This window comes from Heptranchias perlo, unplaced genomic scaffold (genome assembly GCF_035084215.1).
Source record: "Heptranchias perlo isolate sHepPer1 unplaced genomic scaffold, sHepPer1.hap1 HAP1_SCAFFOLD_60, whole genome shotgun sequence".
NCBI classification, from domain to species: Eukaryota; Metazoa; Chordata; class Chondrichthyes; order Hexanchiformes; family Hexanchidae; genus Heptranchias; species Heptranchias perlo.
This window is the reverse complement of record NW_027139623.1, coordinates 3,001,168-3,024,153: the sequence shown is the minus strand read 5'-3', so window position 1 is coordinate 3,024,153 and position 22,986 is coordinate 3,001,168. Positions and strand designations below refer to the sequence as shown.

Below are 22,986 nucleotides of genomic sequence, written 5' to 3'. Positions count from 1 at the left end.
ACAGCCCATGTATACTCTACGCACGATCATTGCTGGGACACTCAGGTCTGTGATACACACAGTCGGTGCTGGGACACTCACTTCTGTTATACATACAGTCAGTGATGGGACACTCAGTCCTGTTATACACACAGACAGTGCTGGGAAACTCAGTCCTTTTTATACACATTGTCAGAGCTGGGACACTCAGTCCTGTTATACACATGGTCAGTGCTGGGAAACTCAGTCCTGTTATACACATTGTCAGTGCTGGGACACTCAGTCCTGTTATACACACAATCAGTGCTGGGACATTCAGTCCTGTTATACACACAGTCAGTGCTGGGACACTCAGTCCTGTTGAACACACAGTCAGTGCTAGGACACCCAATCCTGTTATACATACAGTCAGTGCTGGGTGAGTCACTCCTGTTATACACACAGTCAGTGCTGGGACATATTGGATATATTGGCCTTGGAGGGAGGACAGTGCAGATTCACCAGAATGAGATTGAAGCTTGAAGGGTTCAATTAATGAGGACCGGTTGCACAAACTGGGTTTGCATTCCCTTGAGTTTCAACGGTTGGGGGGTGATCTGATCCAGATATTTAAAATTATAAAGGGATTCGATAGGGTGGAAATAAAAACTATTTTCTCTCGTCAGTGAATCCAGAACAAGAGGTCATAAACTTAAATTTAGAGCTAGGGTGTCTTGGATTCAAATCAGGAATCTCTTTTTCACACAAGGGTAGTGGAAATCTGCTCAGGCTGATTGAAGTGGACCCTGTGATTTAATGGAATTTTCTGTCCTGTCAGACTTGGACATCTTGTAGATCCATTTTTTAAATTGGTGGAGGAACTCAGTGATAAGATGGATTCCACTCACTTCATCATGAGTTCTCAAACTGCCTCTCTTATCATCGAGATATCAAGGACTGGACACACTGTGTTCAAATGAAAGCTTATTTATTTGACACTTGTACAGAATATTAAACTCCAGCCCAGTTAAAGGGATTATTAACATCAGAAACAACCCCCAACAGTCAGAATGAACATGGTTCAGTCCTGGATGTGATTAACATCAGCAATAACAGCAGAATCCAACCCCTGCAGTCACATGTGAACCCGCTGGTGACTCAGCAGGTGGGATGATTGAGTGAATCCCATCCCACACACAGAGCAGGTGATGGGCCTCTCCCCAGTGTGAATACGTTCATGTCTCAGCAGTTCCCATTTTCTTTTAAAGCTCTTCTCACAGTTCGAACATTTAAAGGGTCTCTTATCAGTGTGAACAAGTTGGTGTTCAATGAGGCCGGATGAACAAGTGAATTCCTTCCCACACACGGAGCAGGTGAACGGCCTCTCCCCAGTGTGAACTTGCTGATGTCTCAGCAGGTGGGATGATCGAGTGAAACTCTTCCCACACACGGAGCAGGTGAACAGCCTCTCCCCAGTGTGGACTCGCTGGTGTGTCAGCAGGTTGGATGACTGAGTGAATCCCTTCCCACACACGGAGCAGGTGAACGGCGTCTCCCCAGTGTGAGTGCGTTGGTGTGTCAGCAGATCACTTTTTCTTTTAAAGCTCTTCTCACAGACAGAACATTTAAAAAGTCTCTTATCAGTGTGAACAAGTTGATGTTCAATGAGGTTGGATGACTGAGTTAATCCCTTCCCACACACGGAGCAGGTGAATGGCCTCTCTCCATTGTGCCTGCGTCGATGAGTTTCCAGCCGGGATGAGTAACTGAATCCCCTCCCACATTCCCCACATTTCCACGGTTTCTCCATGGTGCGGGTGTCCTCATTTCTCTCCACGTTGGAGATCAGTAGAAGTCTCGTCTGCACAGAGAACACGTGTCTCGTTTCTCCCCACTGTGAATGGTGTGATGTTTCTTCAGGCTGTGTAACTGGTGAAAGCTCTTCCCACAGTCAGTGCACTGGAACACTCTCAATCGGGTGTGTGTGTCTCGCTGCTATTGCAGTCACAGTGATGTTTGAAATGTTTTCCCACAGATAGAACAGATCAACCTTTCTCCTATATTTTAAGGCCGATAATCTTCAGGTGCTGGTGAATGGAGTCAGATCTTGACGTGATGTTTGGTTTGAGTTTCTCGTCTGCAAATCCACCCCTTGTAATACCCTGTAAAAGGAGATAACAAAAGTCCTCACTGTGAATACAGGATAGAAATTCAGAACAGGCCATTCCAGTTCCTGTGGAACATTCTTCCCGCTCATTCCCCCAGACTGTAAATCCCCGTCCAGACACTCACCCTCCTCCCTCTGCTGAAACCCAAACCCATCACACCATCTCCAACATTTTTCCTTCTATTTAAGTTTTCTCTCTCTCCTGAAGATCCTGACTCTGACTGGGTTCAGTTCTGCACTGAATGGTTCCCCTCCCTCTCCTCCCCTGAAGGTGCTGACTCTGGTTGGGATCAGTTCTACACTCACTGGTTCCCCTCTCCTCTCCTGAATATGCTGAATCTGGCTGTGTGTATATGCTCTGCCCCTCATTTCTACACAATGTCCCTCGCTATAGCTGCCTGTAAGCCGTCCATCTGTGATATCTCCCAATTTTGGCGACAGACTGTCTCTGACCAGTTACCATTTCTCCTTCATTTAAAGAATATCCTTGACCTGTCACAATTTCTCCTTCATTTTCAGACACTCCTTGATCAAACACCATTTCTCCTACATTTATAGATGCTCTCTTTTCCTTCAGATTTCTCCTTCATTTACAAACTCTCCCTGACCCGTCAGCATTTCCCTTCATTATTAGACGCTCCCTGACCCATCACTGTTTCTCCTTCAGATGTCGACACTACCTGACCTGTCAACAATTCTCCTGCATTTACAGACACTCCCGGACCAATCACCGTTCCTCCTTCATTTACAGACACCCCCTGACCAGTCACCATTTTGCCTTCATTTACAGACAATCCCAGAACAAACACCATTTCTCCTTCATTTGCAGACACTGCCTGACAAGTCACCATTTCTCCATCATTTACAGACACTGCCTCATCTGTCACCATTTCTCCCTCCTTTATAGACACTCCGTCACCCGTCACCATTTCGCCTTCATTTTTAGACACTCCCTGACCTGTCACCATGTCTTCTCCCATTTATAATACTCCCTTACCAGACACCATTTCAAATTCATTTATAGACACTCCCTGACACGTCACCATTTCTCTTTCATTTATAGATATTCCCTGACCCTTCACCGTTTTTCCTTCATGTATAGACACTCCCTTACCAGACACCATGTTTCCATCATTTACAGACACTTCCTAACCAAACAATTTTTCCTGGCACTTTACATGATTGTGAGGTTTATTCTGTATCTGTCAGTCTCTGATAATGTGTGTGAGTATGAGATTCATTCTGTTCCTGTCAGTCTCTGGTATTGTATGTGATTGTGGGGTTTATTCTGTATCTGTCAGTCTCTGATACTGTATATGAGTGTGGTGTTTATTCTGTAGATGTCTGTCTCTGGTACTGTGTGTCAGTGTGGGATTTATTCTGTGTCCGTCTGTCTCCGATACTGTAGATGTGTTTGGGGTTTATTCTGTATTTGTCTGTCTCTGGTACTGTATATGAGTGGGGGGTATATACTGTATCTGTCTGTCCCTGGTACTGTATATGAGTGGGTGGTACATATTGTATCTGTCTGTCTCTGACACTGTATGTGAATGTGGGGATTATTCAGTATCTGTCTGTCTCTGATACTGGAAATGAGTGTGGTTTTTGTTCTGTATCTCTCTGTCTCTGGTACTGTTTGAATGTGGGGTTTATTCTGCATTTGTCAGTCTCTGGTACTGTGTGAGAGTGTGGGGTTCATTTTGTGCCTGTCAGTCTGTGGTACTGTACCTGTGTGGGGTTTATTCTGTATTTTTCAGTCTCTGATACTGTACATGAGTTTGGGGTTTATTCAGCATCTGTCTGTCTCTGATACTGGAAATGATTGTGGTTTTTGTTCTGTATCTGTCAGTCTCTGGTGCTGTATTTGATTGTGAGATTCATTCTGTATCTGTCAGTCTCTGGTACTGTGTGTGAATTTGGGATTCATTCTGTATCTGTCAGTCTCGGGTACTGTGTGTGAGTGTGGGATTCATTCTGTATCTGTCTGTCTCTGGTACTGGAAATGAGTGTGGGGTTTATTCTGCATCTGTCTGTCTCTGGTACTGTTTGAATGTGGGGTTTATTCTGTATCTGTCAGTCTCTGCTGCTGTATGTGAGTGTGGGGTTTATTCAGTATTCTGTCTGACTCTGGTACTGTATATGAATGTGGGGTTTATTCTGTATCTGTCAGTCTCTGGTACTGTGTGTGAATTTGGGATTCATTCTGTATCTGTCTGTCTCTGGTACTGCAAATGAGTGTGGGGCTCATTCTTTATTTGTCTGTGTCTGGTACTGAACATAAATGTGAGGATTATTCTGTATCTGTCAGTCTCTGGTACTGTGTGTGAGTGTGGGATACATTCTGTGCCTGTCAGTCTGTGGTACTGTACGTGTGTGGGGTTTATTCTGTATCTGTCTGTAACGGGTACTGTATGCGAGTGTCAGGTTTATTCTGCTTCTGACTGTCTCTGGTGCTGTATATGAGTGTGTGGTTTATTCTGTACTTCTCAGTCTCTGACACTGTATATAAGTGTGGGGTTTATAATGTATCTGGTACTGTACATGAGTATGTGGTTTATTCTGTATCTGTCTGTCTCTGGTACTGTGTATGAGTGTGGGATTCATTCTGTATCTGTCTGTCTCTGGTGCTGTATGCAAATGTGGGGTTTCTCCTGTATCTGTCAGTCTCTGATACTGTATATGAGTTTAGGATACATTCTGTATCTGTCAATCTCAGCTAATTTATCTCAGTCTGGGTTTCATTCTATAATTCAGTCTCTGAGACCATGTGCAAGTCTGGATTCATTCTATATTCTTATTTCAGTTTACATTATTGTATTTGAAACTATATCTTTAATACTTTAAAGTATATGCAGTATTTATCGAGTGTTTAATTTGTAAATATTGATACACTTTTGGATTTTCTTTAATCAAACAACGTATGTGAGTTTTGGAGTAGTATTACATCTTCATCTCTGAACTCTGTTGTGAATGATAATGTACCTTTCAATCTGTTCATGGTGAAATTATTTAACTGGTATATAATGTGTAGCTCAGTCGATAATAATGGAATTAATTCTGTATCTCAGTCTGACACTGAGATTTTTGGACTGGAATGTAATATATAGCTCAGCCTGCACTCATAGATTTGATAATGTATCAATCAGTCTGTTACTGTATGAGATTTTTGGACTGGTGTGTAACATGTAGCTCAGTCTGTGCTAATGGAATTGATGTATCTTTGAGTCTGGTATGGTCTGACAGTGTTGGACTGCTATATAATGTTTGGCTCAGTCTGCACTAATGGAATTGATACATTATCATTCAATCTGACACTAAGATTTTTGGACTGGCATGTTATGTGTAACTCAGTCTGCAGTAATTTCACTTAGAGATTCATTCGGTATTTGTCTGACTGTTACTTTGTGATTCATTCTGTATCTGTCAGCCTGTTGTACTGTTTGTGAGTGTAGGATTCATTCTCTATATGTCAGTCCCTGGTACTGTATGTGAATGAGATTCATTCTGTTCCTGTCAGTCTGTGGCACCATGTGTGAATTTGGGATTAATTCCATATCTGTCAGTCTCTGGTGCTGTATGTGAGTGAGACATTCATTCCATATCCATCAATCTCTGATACTGTATATGAGTGATATATATACTGTATCTGTCAGTCTGTGCTACTGTATGTGAGTGTGGGATTCGTTCTGTATCTGTCAGTCACTTGTACATTGTGTGAGTGAGGGATTCATTTTATATGTCAGTCTCTGGCACTGGATCTGAGTATGAGATTCATTATTTATCTGTATCTAATTTGTATCTCAGTTTACAGCATGGTGCTCAAAACTGTATCTTTAATACCTAAATGTATAAATAATTTTTCCCAGTATTTAAGTGGTAGATAATCATATCCTTTAAAATCTGATGCTGGAGGTCATAATCAGAGAATGAGTGCACTTTTTGGGCTACTACTAAATCTGCATCGATGTGAACACAGTTGTGATTTAGTGTATCTTCCAAACTTATATGGTGACATTTTTGAACTTGTTTACAATGTGTAGCTCAGTCTGCATAAATGGAATACTGTATATTTCAGTCTGAATCTGTATTGGTCTTTTGTATTGGTATATAATATGTAGCTCAGTCTGCACTAATGGAATTGATACTGTATCTTTCAATCTGACACTGAGATTTGTGGACTGGTCCCTAATTTGTAACTCAGTCTGCACTAATGTAGGTGACTGTGAGATTCATTTTGTATCTCTCAGTCCGTGATACTGTGTGGGATTTATTGTGTATCTTGTGAGTGGTTTGTTTGAGTTTGCGATTCATTCAAGAAATACAGTCTCTGATGCTGTGTGAGTGTGGGATTCATACTTTATCTGCCAGTCTCTGCTACATTATGAGATATTTGGGATTCATTTTATGTCAACTTTGGTACCATAAAAGAGTGTGAGATTTATTCTGTATCTATCTATAATTATTCTCTCTGATTACATTATAGTGTTAAATACTGTAGCTTTAATATCTTCATGTTGAAATAGTTTTTTCTCATTTAATTGGTAAATATGGATAAACTTTAGAATTTCATGCTGGAGGTTTTTAATCAGATAATTTGTGTATCTTTGGACTACTGTTAAATCAATATCTCTGTGTACTATTGTGAATGGTAATATATATTTCAAACTGATAATGATTTTTGAATTGGTATATAATGTGTAGTTCAGTCTGTACTATTGTAATCGATACTGTGTTTTTCAGTCTAATATTGTATGAGATTTTTGGACTGGTATGTAATGTGTATCTCAGTCTGCACTAATAGAATTGACACTGTATCTTTAACTCTCATACTATGAGTGTATTATAAACTGGTTTCTAATTTCTTTCTCAGGTTACACTGTCACAGCATTTCTCGGTCTGATACTGCAGATGAGTTTTGGACTTGGCTGCAATTTGTATCTCATGATACACTATTCAAATGGATACTGCATGTATTAAAGTCACATGTGCGAGTTGTGGGGTGGTATTCAATTGGAATCTCGGGGTACATTATTGGGGTTCATTCTGTCCCTTTCAATTGAGTACTATGTGTGATTTCTATCTGGTATTTAATGTTGCCCTATTGTGAGATTGACACAGTGCCTTTCAATCCGAGAGTGTGATTTTGGACTGGGCTTTTTGTATCCACCTGTCAGCGGGACTGAGTTAGGGGGAAATGGAACAGTGTCTGCCTCACCTGCTCTGTTTGATGGTTGGATTGAAAATGTGTCTCTGGAATTTAAGATCAGTGTGGGACTGACTACTTCTGCTGTCTGAGACTGTGGAACTGATGACCTGTCTGTGTCTCTGTGCTCTGTGTGAGTGATAATATACTTACTGTGTGTGAGAAGGAGCTGGCTGCACTGTTCCTTGTGCCTCGGGTGGAGGAAACATCACATTCATTATGGATCCTTCAAGGATTTGCCTGTAGAAAGAAAATTATCTCTTGTTACTCAGGAACAGGTGAGGTAGAAAATACAAAAGTGATCAGTTTAATATCTCTGTTAATGATTATTATGAATATCCACAAATGAAAACCAGTGATACAAACAGTGTCAATGTCTGACTCCACTGCAGTACTGCAGCACTCAGCTTCTGCACACCAGGTGTGTTCGACGATTTTAAAACAATTTCGTGACATCCAGACACAACCCAACCCCTGCACTGGTCCGTGAATGGGACGACCCGATGGGGCAGGGACCTTTTTAACCGGTCAGGTTTCTCAACTCCTCGAACATGGGACTAACCGTTCACCCGAAACCAAGCAACCGCTGTTTAAAATGTGTCCTTCACACTTCTCACCTGATGCCTGCAATTGATACTGCTTGTCTAACTCCCCACATCCTGACTGTTCACTGTTCATTAACAGGGTGAGACTGGAACTGAACCAGGAACATTCACCACTGATTTGGGGAGAGAAAGCAGCAATGATTTTAAATAGCAGTTTCTTCCCATTCTGTCCCCCTTACCCTGGACACACCCTGGACACACACAGCCCGAGAATGACCTCTCCCTTCCCCCGCTCACTCCATGTTCCGGGACCAGTTCCTGATCCACTCCGCCTCTTACAAACAGCCCCCGGACTCCCCCTGACCTTCCCCCGGACTCAATGCCGATCTCTGAGCCCATCTGCGGACACGGTCCCGAAGCGATGAGCTGCTGTAACGAGGCTGCTCTTTGCTCCCTTCCCCCGGGGGCCGTGATCTCTCCATTCCCGGCTGTTTTAAACCATCTTCTTCCGCTCACTGAGGGAATGGCGCCCACAGGCCGAGCTCGGGGAGGGCAGCGCGCATGCGCTCTTCTGCTCACCAACAACCAGCGCTGGGGGCGGGGCTGAGTCACGCATGCGCAGATATCTGGTTTAATTCTCAATACAAAAATCGATGGAAACTTTCCCCAATTGGAATTTTTCCGAGTCTGAGCAAAGGAAGTGGGTCTGGGGGAAAGGTCAGAGGGAATGGGGTCCACAGGCAGTGCAGGAACAGGCACCAGAATGGAAAACAGATGGGATTCCACCAGTGCCTAACGCTGGAATCCAGACTGACTTTACAATCTCTAACTATTAAACTAGATGTTTCCATCCCTGCTGTTTCTCTCGGTATCTTTTAATGGAAAAGAGTCTTTCAGAGATAAAGTGAGCGGCTGTGAAATGAGCCAATTGGTTCTTTTCATTCTTGGTCCCTTTACTGATAAAGAAACTTGTGACTCCGTAACGGGAGGCCGGATTCCTCGAACCAATCCTGGAGAAACATGGGAGGAAAGTGGGAGTCGGTGTATTTGCTGGGACCGTGTAGGATTAATATTTGACGGCAACAGTCCCAGATTATTTCAATCGGAGTGAAAATCTCGGTCACTGAGAGAAATGCAGAAGGGCCCTGAGCTGCAAAATTGCAGAGGGTACAACATGCAACAGAGGGTTAAATGCGTGACACTGTCCCTGAATGTGGGATTAATAATGTGTCTGTCTCTGAAATAATATCAGTGAGAGATGAGACTGCATCTTCTGTCACTCCAGCTTGGAATGGCAATTGGAATGGAGAATTTTCCAATTTGTTACTGGGTGAAAACGGGACATTGCAGGTCAGTTTCTCTCTCTCTTTTGTACAACTTATGAAGGTGGAATACTGCTGCTGAGCGTGCGACAGAGACACTGATGGGAAGCGTATGGCTGATACTCTGCCTGTCTGTATCTCTCTGGCGCTGCACACGAAGGTGGGATACTGTTTGCTGAGTGTGAAACGGACACACTGAGAGGAAGTGTGAGAATGATACTTTGTCTGTGTGCCTGTCTCTGTCTGTCTCTTTATCTGTCCGTCTGTATTTCTCTATCTCTAGCGCTGTACATGAGAGCGGGACAGTGTTATTGAGCGTAATATGAACACCCTGTTGGAAGGTAAAGACTGATTCTGTGTCTGTGAACAGACCTCCGGTGCTGTTGGTGAGACGGTCACTGTCCCTTCTCTTATGTCTGAGCCGGTCTGACGGTGCATTTATCAGTCTCCAGTCGAGTAAGGAAAGGTGGAGAGAAACAGCCTGTAACTGTCTGACACTGGACTGCCTACGAATGTTGAATTTATTCAGTAACTGGCCGTCTCTGGGTGTTTAGAATGGGACGGATGGGACACCAGTTACTATTGTCTGTCAGTCAGTTTTGGAGGAGGGAGAGAAAGACAGAGAGACTGGAGGAGCCCAGAGCGGATTATTTGTATTATCGCCTCAACCAAACATATTTCTGTGTGCAGACAATGTAATAATGTAAAACCAGATATGGATAATCACATCCACAGCTGTGATTGTCTCCTGTCCCTGAAACTGGGGACCAGACACTGTGAGGAGCGCCGGCCTCAGAGTGTTTAACAGTTACTGAGCTGGGAAACTACAACTAACCCCCGAGAATGTGCAGCACAGGCCGAGCGGGGAGGAAAGCCTGTCCCGGGAATTGTCAATCTGGCGAACAGTTTGTCCTGTGAATGTGAAGATGTGAACATTGTGTCAGAGAGAGTGTGTTAAAGGGGCGGGTGGGTGAGATTAATGTCACTGTGTTTGTGTGGCCGGTCTCATCGCCAGATTTCCGAGTCCCTTTTGAGTAAAATTTTAAAAAATCCCTGTCAAAGGATCGCCCTCCTCCCCTGCCGAGCTCCGAAGTGGAAATTTAAGGTAAAGTTTCAGATCAATTCAAGATTTCAGCCGAAAAACGGAGATCATGTCAGCGATCGGGTGAGAGAGCGCGATCAGTGCAGCAATGAAACGGGTTTAAATCGAAACTGGTGCTTTTAATTCCGGTGAAAGTTTTTCGACAGCAAACATACCGGTGTTACAGATGGGAAGGGGCTAGTCTGGGACTCTGGAGTGCCCGATTTGAAAAGGAATCGGGGAGTTTAAGAGGTGAGAGAAACACAGAGAGGCTGGAGGGGCCGGGAGCTGACAGCAGGATGTCTCCGCCCCGTCCGCTCTGTGCCTTCAAGTTGCTCTGTGCCGCCGCCTCTCGTTTCATTTCTGACCCAGCTCTGACTGTCAGAGAGATTTTCGACAGAGTCGCGGACATGACAGACACTGCAGCCGCCGAAACGGCACCTCCTGCCGCCGCCGCCGCTCCACCCAAGGCTCCCAAGAAGAAGAAGGCGGTTCCCAGACCCAAGACCACCGGCCCCCCGTTGGGAGAACAGATCCTTAAGATTGTGGCGGATTGCAAGGATCGCAAGGGGATATCCCTGGCCGCGATAAAGAAGGTTCTGGCTACCAAAGGCCTGGATGTGGAGAAGCTCCGGTCCCAGATCAAATTAAGTATCAAGAGAAATGTGGAAAAAGGCTCCCTGGTGCAGATCAAGGGCACGGGCGCCTCGGGCTCCTTCAGATTCGCTAAGAAGGAAACCCAGGCAATAGTGGTAAAGAAGGTGAAGAAACAAGTGACGAAGAAATCTCCCGGAAAGAAACCAGCGGCCAAAAAAACAGCCGTCAAGAAATTAACGGCCAAGAAACCAGCGGTCAAGAAATCGACCACGAAAAAGGCGGCGAAATCACCAATTAAGAAGAAAGCGGCGGCGAAGAAGCCCAAGACCCCCAAGACAGTGAAGGCGAAGGCGAAGAAGGTGGAAAAACCGAGGGCCAAGCCCAAGCCGAAGTCAGCAAAGCCTAAGAAAGCAGCGGGCAAAAAGAAGTAAAAAATCAAGTGCAACTTGTGACCATCTGAACCCAACGGCTCTTCTCAGAGCCACCCACGTCTCTCAGAAAAGAGCAGATCCCGGAATCAGATGATTCCTGTCCCGGGGCCGGGCTCAGATTTCAGATGGAAATAATTTCAAATAAACCCAGGGTCCTGGTGACTCGCTGACATTCGCTATCCCCGCCCCACCCCCACTGTCTGAAATAAAATAGAGAGAATGGGATGTCCGGGCCGGGCCTCACTGGAACTGGCGTGTGTTCGGCTCCAGTCCCAGTTCATTTTTTCTCACAGATTCAGGGCGAGAGTCCGTGACAGGGTAAAACTGGCGGAGATCCGCCGCTATCACAATTCAAACCCCAACACATGAGATTCTCCAAATCAGCTGCAATAAAGTGTTTGTAAACTGCTGAACCCGTCTGGGAGGGGATGTGTGGGGAGATCGAATCGGGTCTGGGACTGAAATGGAAGGAGGCGGGTTGACTTGTTCTAGAAGGGACTGTATTGAGGCAGGAATATTACTGACTGTTAATTGTAACGGGGTTTATTTAAAAGCTCCGTGTTTCTGTGAATCCTTGAATATGAAGCCCGAGTCTCTCAGGGTTTGTGCGGAGCGCTGTGTTTCGGTTCTATTATCCATAAACGGTTTGAAATTGGCGGGTGGAGAAAGCTGGAGGTGGAGCTGGAAGATCAAAGGCCGCACTCCGCTCTGTCCGTCACACTGACTCTCTCCTCCCCTCCCTGTTTAATATCTCACCCTGTCTCCTCCCCTCCCTCTCTCACCCTATTTCTTTCTCAGTCAGGTCGGTGCAGGCTGCATAAAAACGGAACCAGCATAAGTTTGTTATTCATTCAACAGTGATTTTAGTGAAGAATCATCATGTCTGGCAGAGGTAAAGGAGGCAAAGGACTGGGCAAAGGCGGAGCAAAGCGGCACCGGAAAGTGCTTCGTGATAACATCCAGGGGATCACCAAACCAGCCATCCGCCGCCTGGCTCGCCGTGGCGGTGTCAAGCGGATCTCGGGTCTGATCTACGAGGAAACCCGCGGGGTGCTGAAGGTTTTCCTGGAGAATGTGATCAGGGACGCGGTCACCTACACTGAACACGCCAAGCGCAAGACGGTCACTGCCATGGATGTGGTGTACGCTCTGAAACGGCAGGGCCGCACTCTCTATGGATTCGGCGGCTGAACGTCACGGTCCTTTCAAACCGAACACAAAACAAAGGCTCTTCTAAGAGCCACCCACCGCCTCACAGAGAGAGCACTGACCTGGGAACGGGGAGTGGAAAGATCTCGGGATGGGGAACTCGTTTCCGATATTTAATTAGTATGGGGAGATTCCCCAACACTCGGTACAGGGAGATCAGAAACAACGGCCCGGGTTCTCGGCCATCCCGAGAGAAGGAGCGGAATTCCCGGTTTCACGGTATAAATGAACAGGCGGTGATACAGACTCTTTCCCCAGACATTACAATCTCCGCTCAGAGTAAAATCCCTCCTCACTCCCTCTCCCGCTGTGTCCTCTCTGCTCGCTCTTTATTTCCTGCCCTCATTCAATTATCAGTTCGATGTGAAGTTTCTGTTTGAGGAGCGGTTCACCGGGCCGGAACTGGCGGGATTTTTGAAATTGAAGCTGGACTTTGTCCCGTTACGGAAAGCAATGACCGGGGCTTTATTCCCGCCCGTTTACAGACAGATCAGAGAATGAACCGGAATGTGAAACAGCCTGAGGTTTGAGCTGAGGAGTAGGAAATAATGGAGATTATAAAGAGAGAGATTCTTAAATTGCTGGAAGGAAATAAGATTTTCTTGAAACTGTTATTTGATGCTCTGAAATTGGCGGGCTTTTTGAAATTGAAGATTAATTTCAGCTCAGCCAATTGGGGCCCAATATCTCCCGCCGTTTCGTTCTGACTGACAGAGCTCGGTTCAATCATCGTCCAGGGGCGATCCCTCCCTGACTGGGTGTGGGACTGAAGCCAATCAGAGGCCAGGGGCGGATCCCCTTAGACCCTTTATAAGGCGGCCCCAGAGCGCAGTCCGTATTAACAGTCTTTGTGTCTCAGGTTGTGTTGAGATCTGTTCAGAAAATGGCCAGGACCAAGCAGACAGCGCGTAAATCGACTGGCGGCAAAGCTCCTCGCAAACAGTTGGCTACCAAAGCGGCGAGGAAGAGCGCTCCAGCCACGGGCGGAGTGAAGAAGCCTCATCGCTACAGACCCGGCACTGTGGCTCTGAGGGAGATCCGCCGCTACCAGAAATCCACCGAGCTGCTGATCCGCAAACTGCCCTTCCAGCGCCTGGTGCGAGAGATCGCTCAGGACTTCAAGACAGACCTGCGCTTCCAGAGCTCGGCCGTCATGGCCCTGCAGGAGGCCAGCGAGGCTTACCTGGTGGGGCTGTTTGAGGACACCAACCTGTGCGCCATCCACGCCAAGCGAGTCACCATCATGCCCAAAGACATCCAGCTGGCCCGCCGCATCCGCGGGGAGCGCGCCTAAACCCGACCCGGCTTCAGCACCAAGTGCAACAAAGGCTCTTTTCAGAGCCACCAAATCGGCGATGGAAAGAGCTGTGATCTCCTGGGTTGAAATGGTGCGATAGTGCAGGTAAAAATATACTAAAACGGGAAATTCATGAAGGGAGGGAGCGGATGTCAGGCGGGCACGACTCGTATTTGTAAACTGTCCATATCGCCCGTTATAACACCAGAGAGAGTTCGGAGTAGAGCTGATCTGTGAATTTTCGGGCAGGTAAAGTAGCAGTGTTAAATTTACACAAACAGACAAGGGTGACAATTCCAGACTAACCAACAGCAGGAATTTGAAACGGACACAGTTTAATTTCCACACATCACACCCAGGATTGGAGGGAGGTGAATTCCACTCATGCAGCGCAGACTGAGTCCCATCATCACTTCCAGTGCCACATTTGGACAGGGAAAGTGCTGGCAAACAGGTACAGAAAGATCTGATTTCGATCCTACTCTTTCACATCAGGTATCCACATCCCCAGTGTCAATTTAACTGGGACATATGCACAGGGAGAGGCTCGGGCACTCGTGCAAAGTATAAGAAATGCAAGTTCTCATTTCCGATATAGTATCAGCTTGGCTCTGTTGGAAATATTTTAACCTCTAAAGAACCAGACTCGGATCAAATGAAGTTTGTCTATTATCCCTCTCCAGCTGTAGAATCAGTGTAAAACTTAGTGACACATTCACTGCGGTACTCGTCACTGACACAGGAACAGACTGACAGGGACAGAATAAATCCCTCTCACAGCCAATAACGGATAAATTTCATTCACTGATTCAGCAATCGCTGACACAATAATCAACACATCCGTCACCTTCTGGCGGACAAGTCTGGGAAATGGAAGTCAGACCGAGTAAGTGTTGTGGGAGGATGAGACTGTAAATCACACTTACAATAATGGCCGGAACACAATAGAGTGCCTCTTGTTGCCGATGATCAAACTGACCTGGTATTTCTGTATCCCACCCGCCCAGTTTAATGAACTGATTATTTTTTGTCTCATTTCCGATACAATCTGCAAATTTTAAACTATTGGACGTTGGCGACATCTACTGTCCGGAAGCGAGTACTGCAACAGATCATTTGTATTTAAGAAGATATCGTTAGTTTCTAACTAATGGGAGGCAGTTAGATCTAGAATCGGAATCAAGGAACGTAAAATCACCAGATCCGAAACAGATTGCTTATTTTTAAATTAATTACTAACTCCGTTCAGACAGTAACCAGCCCTTCCAGAGATACAGTGGGTGGCTCTGAAAAGAGCCTTTGGGTTATCAGATTAAATCTTGGCCGCTTTACTTGCTCTTGGAGCTCACAGTGCTGGTTTTCTTCGGCAGCAGCACGGCCTGGATATTAGGCAGCACCCCGCCCTGGGCGATGGTCACCCGTCCCAGCAGCTTGTTGAGCTCCTCGTCGTTGCGGATGGCCAGCTGCAGGTGTCTGGGGATGATGCGGGTCTTCTTGTTGTCCCGGGCCGCGTTGCCGGCCAGCTCGAGGATTTCAGCCGTCAGATACTCGAGCACAGCAGCCAGATATACCGGGGCTCCGGCACCCACACGTTCAGCGTAGTTCCCCTTTCGCAGGTGCCTGTGAACACGGCCCACAGGGAACTGCAGTCCAGCACGGGATGAGCGAGACTTGGCCTGGCCCGAGCTTTCCCGCCGGTTTTTCCTCTTCCAGACATTTCCACAATCTCACAAACACTTTCACAAAGAATGAAGAATGATTTCCGTATTTACCCTTCTTATAGACTAAAAGATCATCTGATTGGTTCTTCTTTAATACACCTCATTTGCCTATTTCATTAACCAATCAGATAGCTGGGAATCAGAAGAGGGCGGGATTTACCGGCCTCAACGGTCAGACCAGGAATTTGATGAATTTCAAAAAGCCCGCCAATTTCAGTGTAGTAAAGGACCGGATTTCGATCAATGTCGCCCTGAGCACAAGATTTTAAACCCGTTCTTTTTATCGTGTCTTATTCAGCGCTACCCGTCACCAATCGCTGGCGCTATTTTAAAATCTGCTTTAAATTTTCGCTAATTTTATCATCGCTTTCAAACTGTACCGAACGGGACAAAAATCCCCATTCACAGCATTCCGTGAAGGGACACGTTTCAATTTAGTCTTTATAAAAGTGACACGTTATAGATTGGTCCCTTCTCAAAGAGCCGAGAGTGTTTCTGTGAAAAGAGGGACCCGGACGGAGTTCTCATTCTGCCCCTATTCCGCTATGTTACTGCAAGGGGTGGGTTTGCTTTTAATGTGGGGAGACTGAATTCATAGAGATAATGGAAATGCGAAGGGGTCATTCAGGGTGTGTTCGTCGCCGGAATAGTAACGCTGTAAGAACAAAGCGAATGGGAAGGAGCGGATCAGAAACTCGTGTTCAGTTTATGGGTCAGAAATTTCAACGGCGTTGAGTATCAGCTTTCAATTGGAATAATATCGCGGTGTTAAAAACATACTATGTAAATATATCGGAAATGCAGCTCCTTCAGAGGGGTTGTGGGTGGCTCTTAAAAGAGCCGTTGTTTTTTTTTCAGTACATTGTGGAGTTTTACTTGGAGCTGGTGTACTTGGTCACCGCCTTTGTCCCTTCCGACACGGCGTGCTTGGCCAGTTCCCCGGGCAGCAGCAGGCGCACGGCGGTCTGGATCTCCCGGGAGCTGATGGTCGCCCGTTTATTATAATGGGCCAGGCGGGAAGCCTCACCCGCGATGCGCTCGAAAATATCGTTCACAAAGGAGTTCATGATGCTCATGGCCTTGGAGGAGATGCCGGTGTCGGGGTGAACCTGCTTCATCACTTTGTAGACGTAGATGGAGTAACTCTCCTTCCTCGACTTTCTCCGCTTCTTGCCGCCCTTGGCTGGTGCTTTATTCAAGGTTTTCTTGGCGCCCTTCTTGGGAGCTGCTTTCTTGTCCTCAGGCATTTTCAACTGAATTTCAGACCCAGAAATGACCCAAATCCGCTCCGAGCTCGGATTAAATAGGCAGCCCCACAGCCCTATGGTAATGAGGGATGGGGGAAGGCAATGATTGTGATTGGACGATTGGGCGTGAGGACACAAAACATTTACTTTCACTCTCTGATTGGTTTCTTCAGATATCCAATCACATTTAGTATCTGCCACCAATCACAAACACGCTCACACTGCACATTGTCCGGTTTCAGCAATTTGTTCCGAACTGTTGCAGTTCTGCTTCCGGCCAGTAGATGTCCCCAAACCCCGGGTCATTGAAGTTGACAGATGAGAGAGGGACAGAAGATAAACTCATTCTTCACATTATATTGCACGGGTGGGATTTGGAGAAACTGGGAATGGAGAACATTTTGTTGGACCAAACATGAGTTGGAATGCTGTATTAAATGCTTGTAATTAATTTTGGGGGTATAGCCTAAACTGAGGAAGAATGCAACAAAATACAAGAAGATTTAATAAGCTTGCTGAAAGGCGGAGGAAATGGACATTTAGTTACCAAATAGAAAGTTGTGAGGTGGTGCATTTTGCTCGGGGGAATAAGGAGGCCAAACACTGCTTGGAAAATAAGAGTCTAAATGGTGTAGAAGAGCAAAGTGATTTAGGGGTACAGATTGACAAATCATTAAAAGTAGCAACACAGGTTGATGAGGCCACAGAAAGCAAACACAGCACTGGGGTTTATTTCGAGAGGAATAGAATTGATAAGCAGATAAGTTATGGTGAACTGTAATTTAAACTGTCAAACCTTCTGCCAAACTGTTAAACCTTCCCTTTCTGAAATCCATGCTGACTATTCTTTATTATATTTTCGGTTTCTAGATGTTTTTCTATTGCTTCATTGAGTAAAAGATTCCATGATCATTCCTACCACCGACCTTTAGTTAACTGGTCTATAGTTCCCTGGAATTGTTCGATCTCCTGTTTTAAATTATAAGAATCACATTAACTGTCATCCAGTCCTCTGGCACTATTCCTTTTTGTGATGATTTTTTCTATATATGTAACAGTGCCTCTGCTATCTTTTCCCTTGCTTCATTTAATATGTGCAGATGCAATCCATCTGGACCAGGAGTTTAACCACCCTTTCTAACTTAAATGTCTTGATATATTTATTGACCTCTTCCTCTAATATCATGTTCACCCTGTTAATCTCCCGGGTAAATACTGAGGAAAAGTAATCATTCAATATTTCTGGCATTTCACTGACGTTACCACTGAGTTTATTTTGTGCATCCCTTTGTGGCACTGAAGCTATTCTGATTTTCCTTGTTTTATTTATGCATCTGTAGAATAATTTACTGTTTCTTTTGATATTCCTTGATAATTTAATTTCGTAGTTCCTCTTTGCTTCCCCAATTGTTCTTGTGAAATCTTCCTGACCGTTTCCTATTCTCTGTTGTCATCCTCTCATTTAATATTTATGAATGAGAAATTCCACCAGCTTGTTGTGTCTGTTCAGGGGCTGGTGTTTGGGAAATATTTATTGTCTGTGATTAAAGTACCAGAAACTCAAAACCCAAACTCCACAGAAACACTCCATTTCTCCCTCTGAGTGAACTAATGCGCTATAATGGTGAGTATAGCTGCCTTCCAAACAGTTAATTCCAACAGGTTTGAATCCCAGTTCGCTTAATTCAGAAACACCAAGACTGGAACCGAATTTGATGATGCTCAGAGGGATCGTGCTTCCAAAACATAAACGGGTGTAATTTATATTAAAAAATACTTTTAAAGCTCATTTATTTCCCCCATAATGTTGAATTTAACTCTGTCCCTTTGTATTATTATTTCCCCTGATCTGTACTGTGGATATTGGACACAATTGTCCGGATTCAGTGAAATTAATTGATTTTCTGAAGTTTTTCCCTCTGCTGATTCCCGTTCCTTATTTAAATTATGTCGGATTAATCTTTCTGATCTGTAGAAGGGTCATAGTCCTGACCCGTTAACCCGAGCTTCCCTTCTCCACAGATGCTGCCGGACCTGCTGAGTCTTTCCAGCATTTTTGGTATTTTTTTCTCTCTATTTTATCCCTTTCACCTTTGACGGTCGCCATTAAAACTTCCAGCTTTGTGCTCAGTTTTTATTTCTGTTTCAGTTCGGTTTATTTGTATTAATCTAAATCGTGTCCTGAGAAATCAGACAGAAATATTGCGCAATGTCGAGTGAAATATAATGGGGCAAATTCACAACTATCGCTTGAGTGAAACAAAAACTTTATTCTGAATCAATTGTCTTAATATTTCACTGTCAAAATATGAAAAAATACGAGAGTAGAAGTTACAGAGAGAAACTATTTCCTCACATTGCACTTTGTCCTGAATCTGTCACAACGACAGACAATGTGAATTTGTTCCACTCTGTTACAGTTCTCACTTCCGGCCAGTAGATGTCAGACTGTATATTCATTCTTTATCTGTCAGTCTCCAGTACTGTCTCTGAGTTTGAGATTAATTCTCTCTCTTCAGTCTCTGGTACTGTGTGTGAGTGTGAAATTCATAATATATCTGTCAGTCTCCAGTACTGTATGTGAGTGTGGGATTTACTCTGTATCTGTCAGTCTCCGGTACTGTGTGTGATTGTGGGAATAATTCTGAATTTGTCAGTCTCTGGTACTCTGTGTGAAATTAGGATTAACTCTGTATCTGTCAGACTCAGGTACTGTGTGTGAGTGTGAGATTCATAATATATCTGTCAGTCACCAGTACTGTATGTGAGTGTGGGATTTATTCTGTATCTGTCAGTCTCCGGTACTGTATGTGAGTGTGGGATTTACTCTGTATCTGTCAGTCTCTGGTACTGTGTGTGATTGTGGGAATAATTCTGAATTTGTCAGTCTCTGGTACTCTGTGTGAATTTAGGATTAACTCTGTATCTGTCAGACTCAGGTACTGTGTGTGAGTGTGAGATTCATAATATATCTGTCAGTCTCCGGTACTTTATGTGAGTGTGGGATTTACTCTGTATCTGTCAGTCTCTGGTACTGTGTGTGAGTGAGGGATTAATTCTGAATTTGTCAGTCTTTGGTACTGTGTGTGAATGTAGGATTTACTCTGTATCTGTCAGTCTCAGGTACTGTGTGTGAGTGTGGGATTCATTCTGAATCTGTCAGTCTCTGGTGCTGTGTGTGAGTGTGGGATTCATTCTGAATCTGTCAGACTCTGGTGCTGCCTGTGAGTGTGGGATTCATTCTGCGACAGTCAGTCTCTGGTATTATATCTCAGCGTAGGATTCATTCTGTAACTCAATCTCTGGGACAAAGTGCAAGTCTGGATTCGTTCTGTATTTTTATTTCAGTTTGCAGTATGTTGCATGAAACTGTGTCTTTAATGCATGGTCCTTTGTCTAGCGTTAATTTGTAATTATGGATACACTTTTGGATTTTGTTTTAATCAAACAATGTTTGTGAGTTTTGATGTAGGATTATATCTTAATTTCTGTGAATACTATTTTAAATGATAATGTACATTTCAATACCTTACTGTGAAATTATTGGACGGGTATTTATTGTGTAGCTCAGTCTGGGCTAGTGGAATTGATACTTTATCTTTCAAGCTGACACTGTGTGATTTTTGGACTGGTATTTAATGTGTAGTTCAGTCTGCATTAATGGGATTGATACTGTATCTTTCAGTCTGACACTGTGTGCTGTATTTGGACTTGTGTGTAAGGAATAACTCAGTCTGCAATAATGGTATTGATGCCGTACCTTTCAGCATGAGTTGATCTGATTATTGGACTGGTTTGCAATTTGTAGCTTAGTCAACATGAATAGGATTGATACTGTATCTTTCAGTACGATAATGTATTCGAATGTTGGACCATATATAATATGAAGCTCAATCTGCACTAATGGAATTGATACTGTATCTTTCAATCTGACACTGAGATTTTTGGGCTGGTGTCTGTTGTGTAGCTCAGTCTGCACAAATGGAATTCAAACTGCATCTTTCAGCATGACCCTGAATGTGATTTCTGGACTGGTATCTAATGTGCAGCTCAGTCTGCACTAATGGGATTGATACTGTATCTTTCAGTCAGATACTGTGTGAGATTTGTATGCTGGTATGTAACGTGTGGGTCAGTCTGTACTAATCAAATCGAAACTGTATCTTTCAATCTGACACAGAGATTTTTAGACTGGTATGTGATGTGTAGCTCAGTCTGCATTAATGGAATTGATACTGTATCTTTCAATCTGATACTGTATGAGAATTTTGGACTTGTATCTAATGTGCAACACAGTCTCCGGTAAAGGAATTGAAACTGTACATTTCATTCAGACACTATGAGATTTTTGGACATATATGTGATGCAAATATGGGCAACATCTGAACTGGTATCTAATTTATATCTTAGTGTCCAATATTGTCATGAATACTGCATCTTTAAGCTCATAATGTGTGTGAGTTGTGGGCTGGTATTTAATTTGAATCTCGGGGTACACTATTGTGATTGATTCTGTATCTATCAATCGGTACCATGTGTCAGTTCTATCTGGTATTTAATTTGTAGCTAAGGCTGAACTAATATGAGATTGACACAGTGCCTTTCAATCTGATACTGGGTGTGATTTTGGACTGGGAATTATTTATCTGCCCGTCAGTGGTACTGAGTTGTTGTGAAATGGAAATTCCATCTGTCTCTCCTGCTCTGTTTGACTGTTGGATTGGGATCAGTGTAGGATTAAATATTTCTGCTTGTCTGAGACTGTGGGAGTGATGACCTGTCTGTGTCTCTGTGCTCTGTGAGTGATAATATACATACTGTGTGTGAGAAGGAGCTGGCTGCACTGTTCCATGTGCCTCGAGTGGAGGAAACATCACACTGATTCTGGGTCCTTCAAGGATTTGCCTCTGGAAGAAAAAGTATCTCTTGTAATTCAAGAACAGGTGAGGTAGAAAATACAAAAGTGATCAATTGAATCTCTCTGTTAATAATCATTGTAAAATCCACAAATGAAAACCAGCGATACAAACAGTGTCAGTGTCTGACTCCACTGCAGTACTGCAGCACTCAGCTTCTGCACACCAGGTGTGTTGGGCTGTTTTACAACAATTTAGTGACATCCAAACACGGCCCACCCCCTGCACTGATCCATCAATGGGACTACCCGATGGGGCGGGGAGCTTTGCACATATCAGATTTCTAATCCCCTCTCCCTTGGAATGAACCATTCAACCGAAACAAAACAGCCACTGTTTAAAATGTGTCCTTCAAACTTCTCACATGATGCCTGCAATAGATGCTCTTTGTATAACACCCCACATCCTTACTGTCCGGCTCTGTTTACTGTTCAATAACAAACAAGAAATGTTAATGGGCGGGTTTAAAAAAAAATCAGATTTAATACCTGCCACAAATCACAAACACGCTCACACTGCACATTGTCCGGTTTCAGCAATTTGTTCCGAACTGTTGCAGTTCTGCTTCCGGCCAGTAGATGTCCCCAAACCCCGGGTCATTGAAGTTTACAGATGAGAGAGGGACAGAAGATAAACTCATTCTTCACATTATATTGCACGGGTGGGATTTAGAAAAACTGGGAATGGAGACGAGCTGTAAGTACATTTTGTTGGACCAAACACTACTTGTAATGCTGTGTTAAATTCTGTAATTGATTGAGTCTCACCCTGTTCATTGTTATTGGACAGTGAAGAGTGGAAACAGAGACGGACAGTCAGGATGTGGGGAGTTATACAAAGAGCATCTATTGCAGGCATCAGGTGAAAAATGTGAAGGGCACATTTTAAACTGCGCCTGCTTTGTTTCAGTTGAACGGTTAGTCCCATGGGAGAGGGGATTAGAAATCTAACATGCCCCATCGGGTAGTCCCATTCATGGACCAGTTCAGGGGTTGGGTTGTCTCTGGATGTCACTAAATTGTTGTAAAACAGCCCAACACACCTGGTGTGCAGAAGCTGAGTCCTGTCGTCGTGCAGTGGAGTCAGATGCTGACACTGTTTGTACGGCTTGTTTTCATAATGATTATTAAAAGAGAGATTAATTGATCACTTTTGTATTTTCCACCTCACCTGTTCTTGAGTTACAAGACATACTTTTTCTTTCTACAGGCAAAACCTTGAAGGACCCAGAATAAATGTCATGTTTCCTCCACTCGAGGCACAAGGAACAGTCGGTACATTATCACTCACAG

The 22,986-nt window shown here is 44.2% G+C and overlaps 2 protein-coding genes across 5 annotated transcripts; one reads left to right on the top strand and one right to left on the bottom strand.

Moving 5' to 3' along the window:
• Positions 1-929: 929 nt before the first annotated feature.
• LOC137316845 (zinc finger protein 211-like) lies at positions 930-21,629 on the bottom strand. Of its 4 annotated transcripts, none has more exons than XM_067980686.1 (3): positions 8,113-8,451; positions 7,482-7,568; positions 930-2,120 (listed from the first exon to the last, which is right to left on the bottom strand). In XM_067980686.1, the coding sequence occupies exon 3, from the start codon at positions 1,766-1,768 to the stop codon at positions 1,094-1,096; it is 675 nt and encodes a 224-aa protein (XP_067836787.1). In that variant the 5' UTR covers positions 1,769-2,120; positions 7,482-7,568; positions 8,113-8,451; the 3' UTR covers positions 930-1,093. The 4 variants fall into 4 exon arrangements, with proteins under 4 accessions (XP_067836787.1, XP_067836786.1, XP_067836788.1 ...); XM_067980685.1 differs by lacking the exon at positions 8,113-8,451 and adding an exon at positions 7,695-8,103; XM_067980687.1 differs by lacking the exon at positions 8,113-8,451 and adding an exon at positions 7,946-8,103.
• Positions 10,687-11,304, top strand: LOC137316792 (histone H1-like). The gene has a single exon (XM_067980633.1). The coding sequence runs from the start codon at positions 10,687-10,689 to the stop codon at positions 11,302-11,304; it is 618 nt and encodes a 205-aa protein (XP_067836734.1).
• Positions 21,630-22,986: the final 1,357 nt, after the last annotated feature.

Coding starts and splice junctions, on each gene's coding strand:
- LOC137316792 (XM_067980633.1), top strand. CDS start 10,687: ATGACAGACACTGCAGCCGCCGAAACGGCACCTCCTGCCGCCGCCGCC.
- LOC137316845 (XM_067980688.1), bottom strand. CDS start 1,768: ATGGAGAAACCGTGGAAATGTGGGGAATGTGGGAGGGGATTCAGTTAC.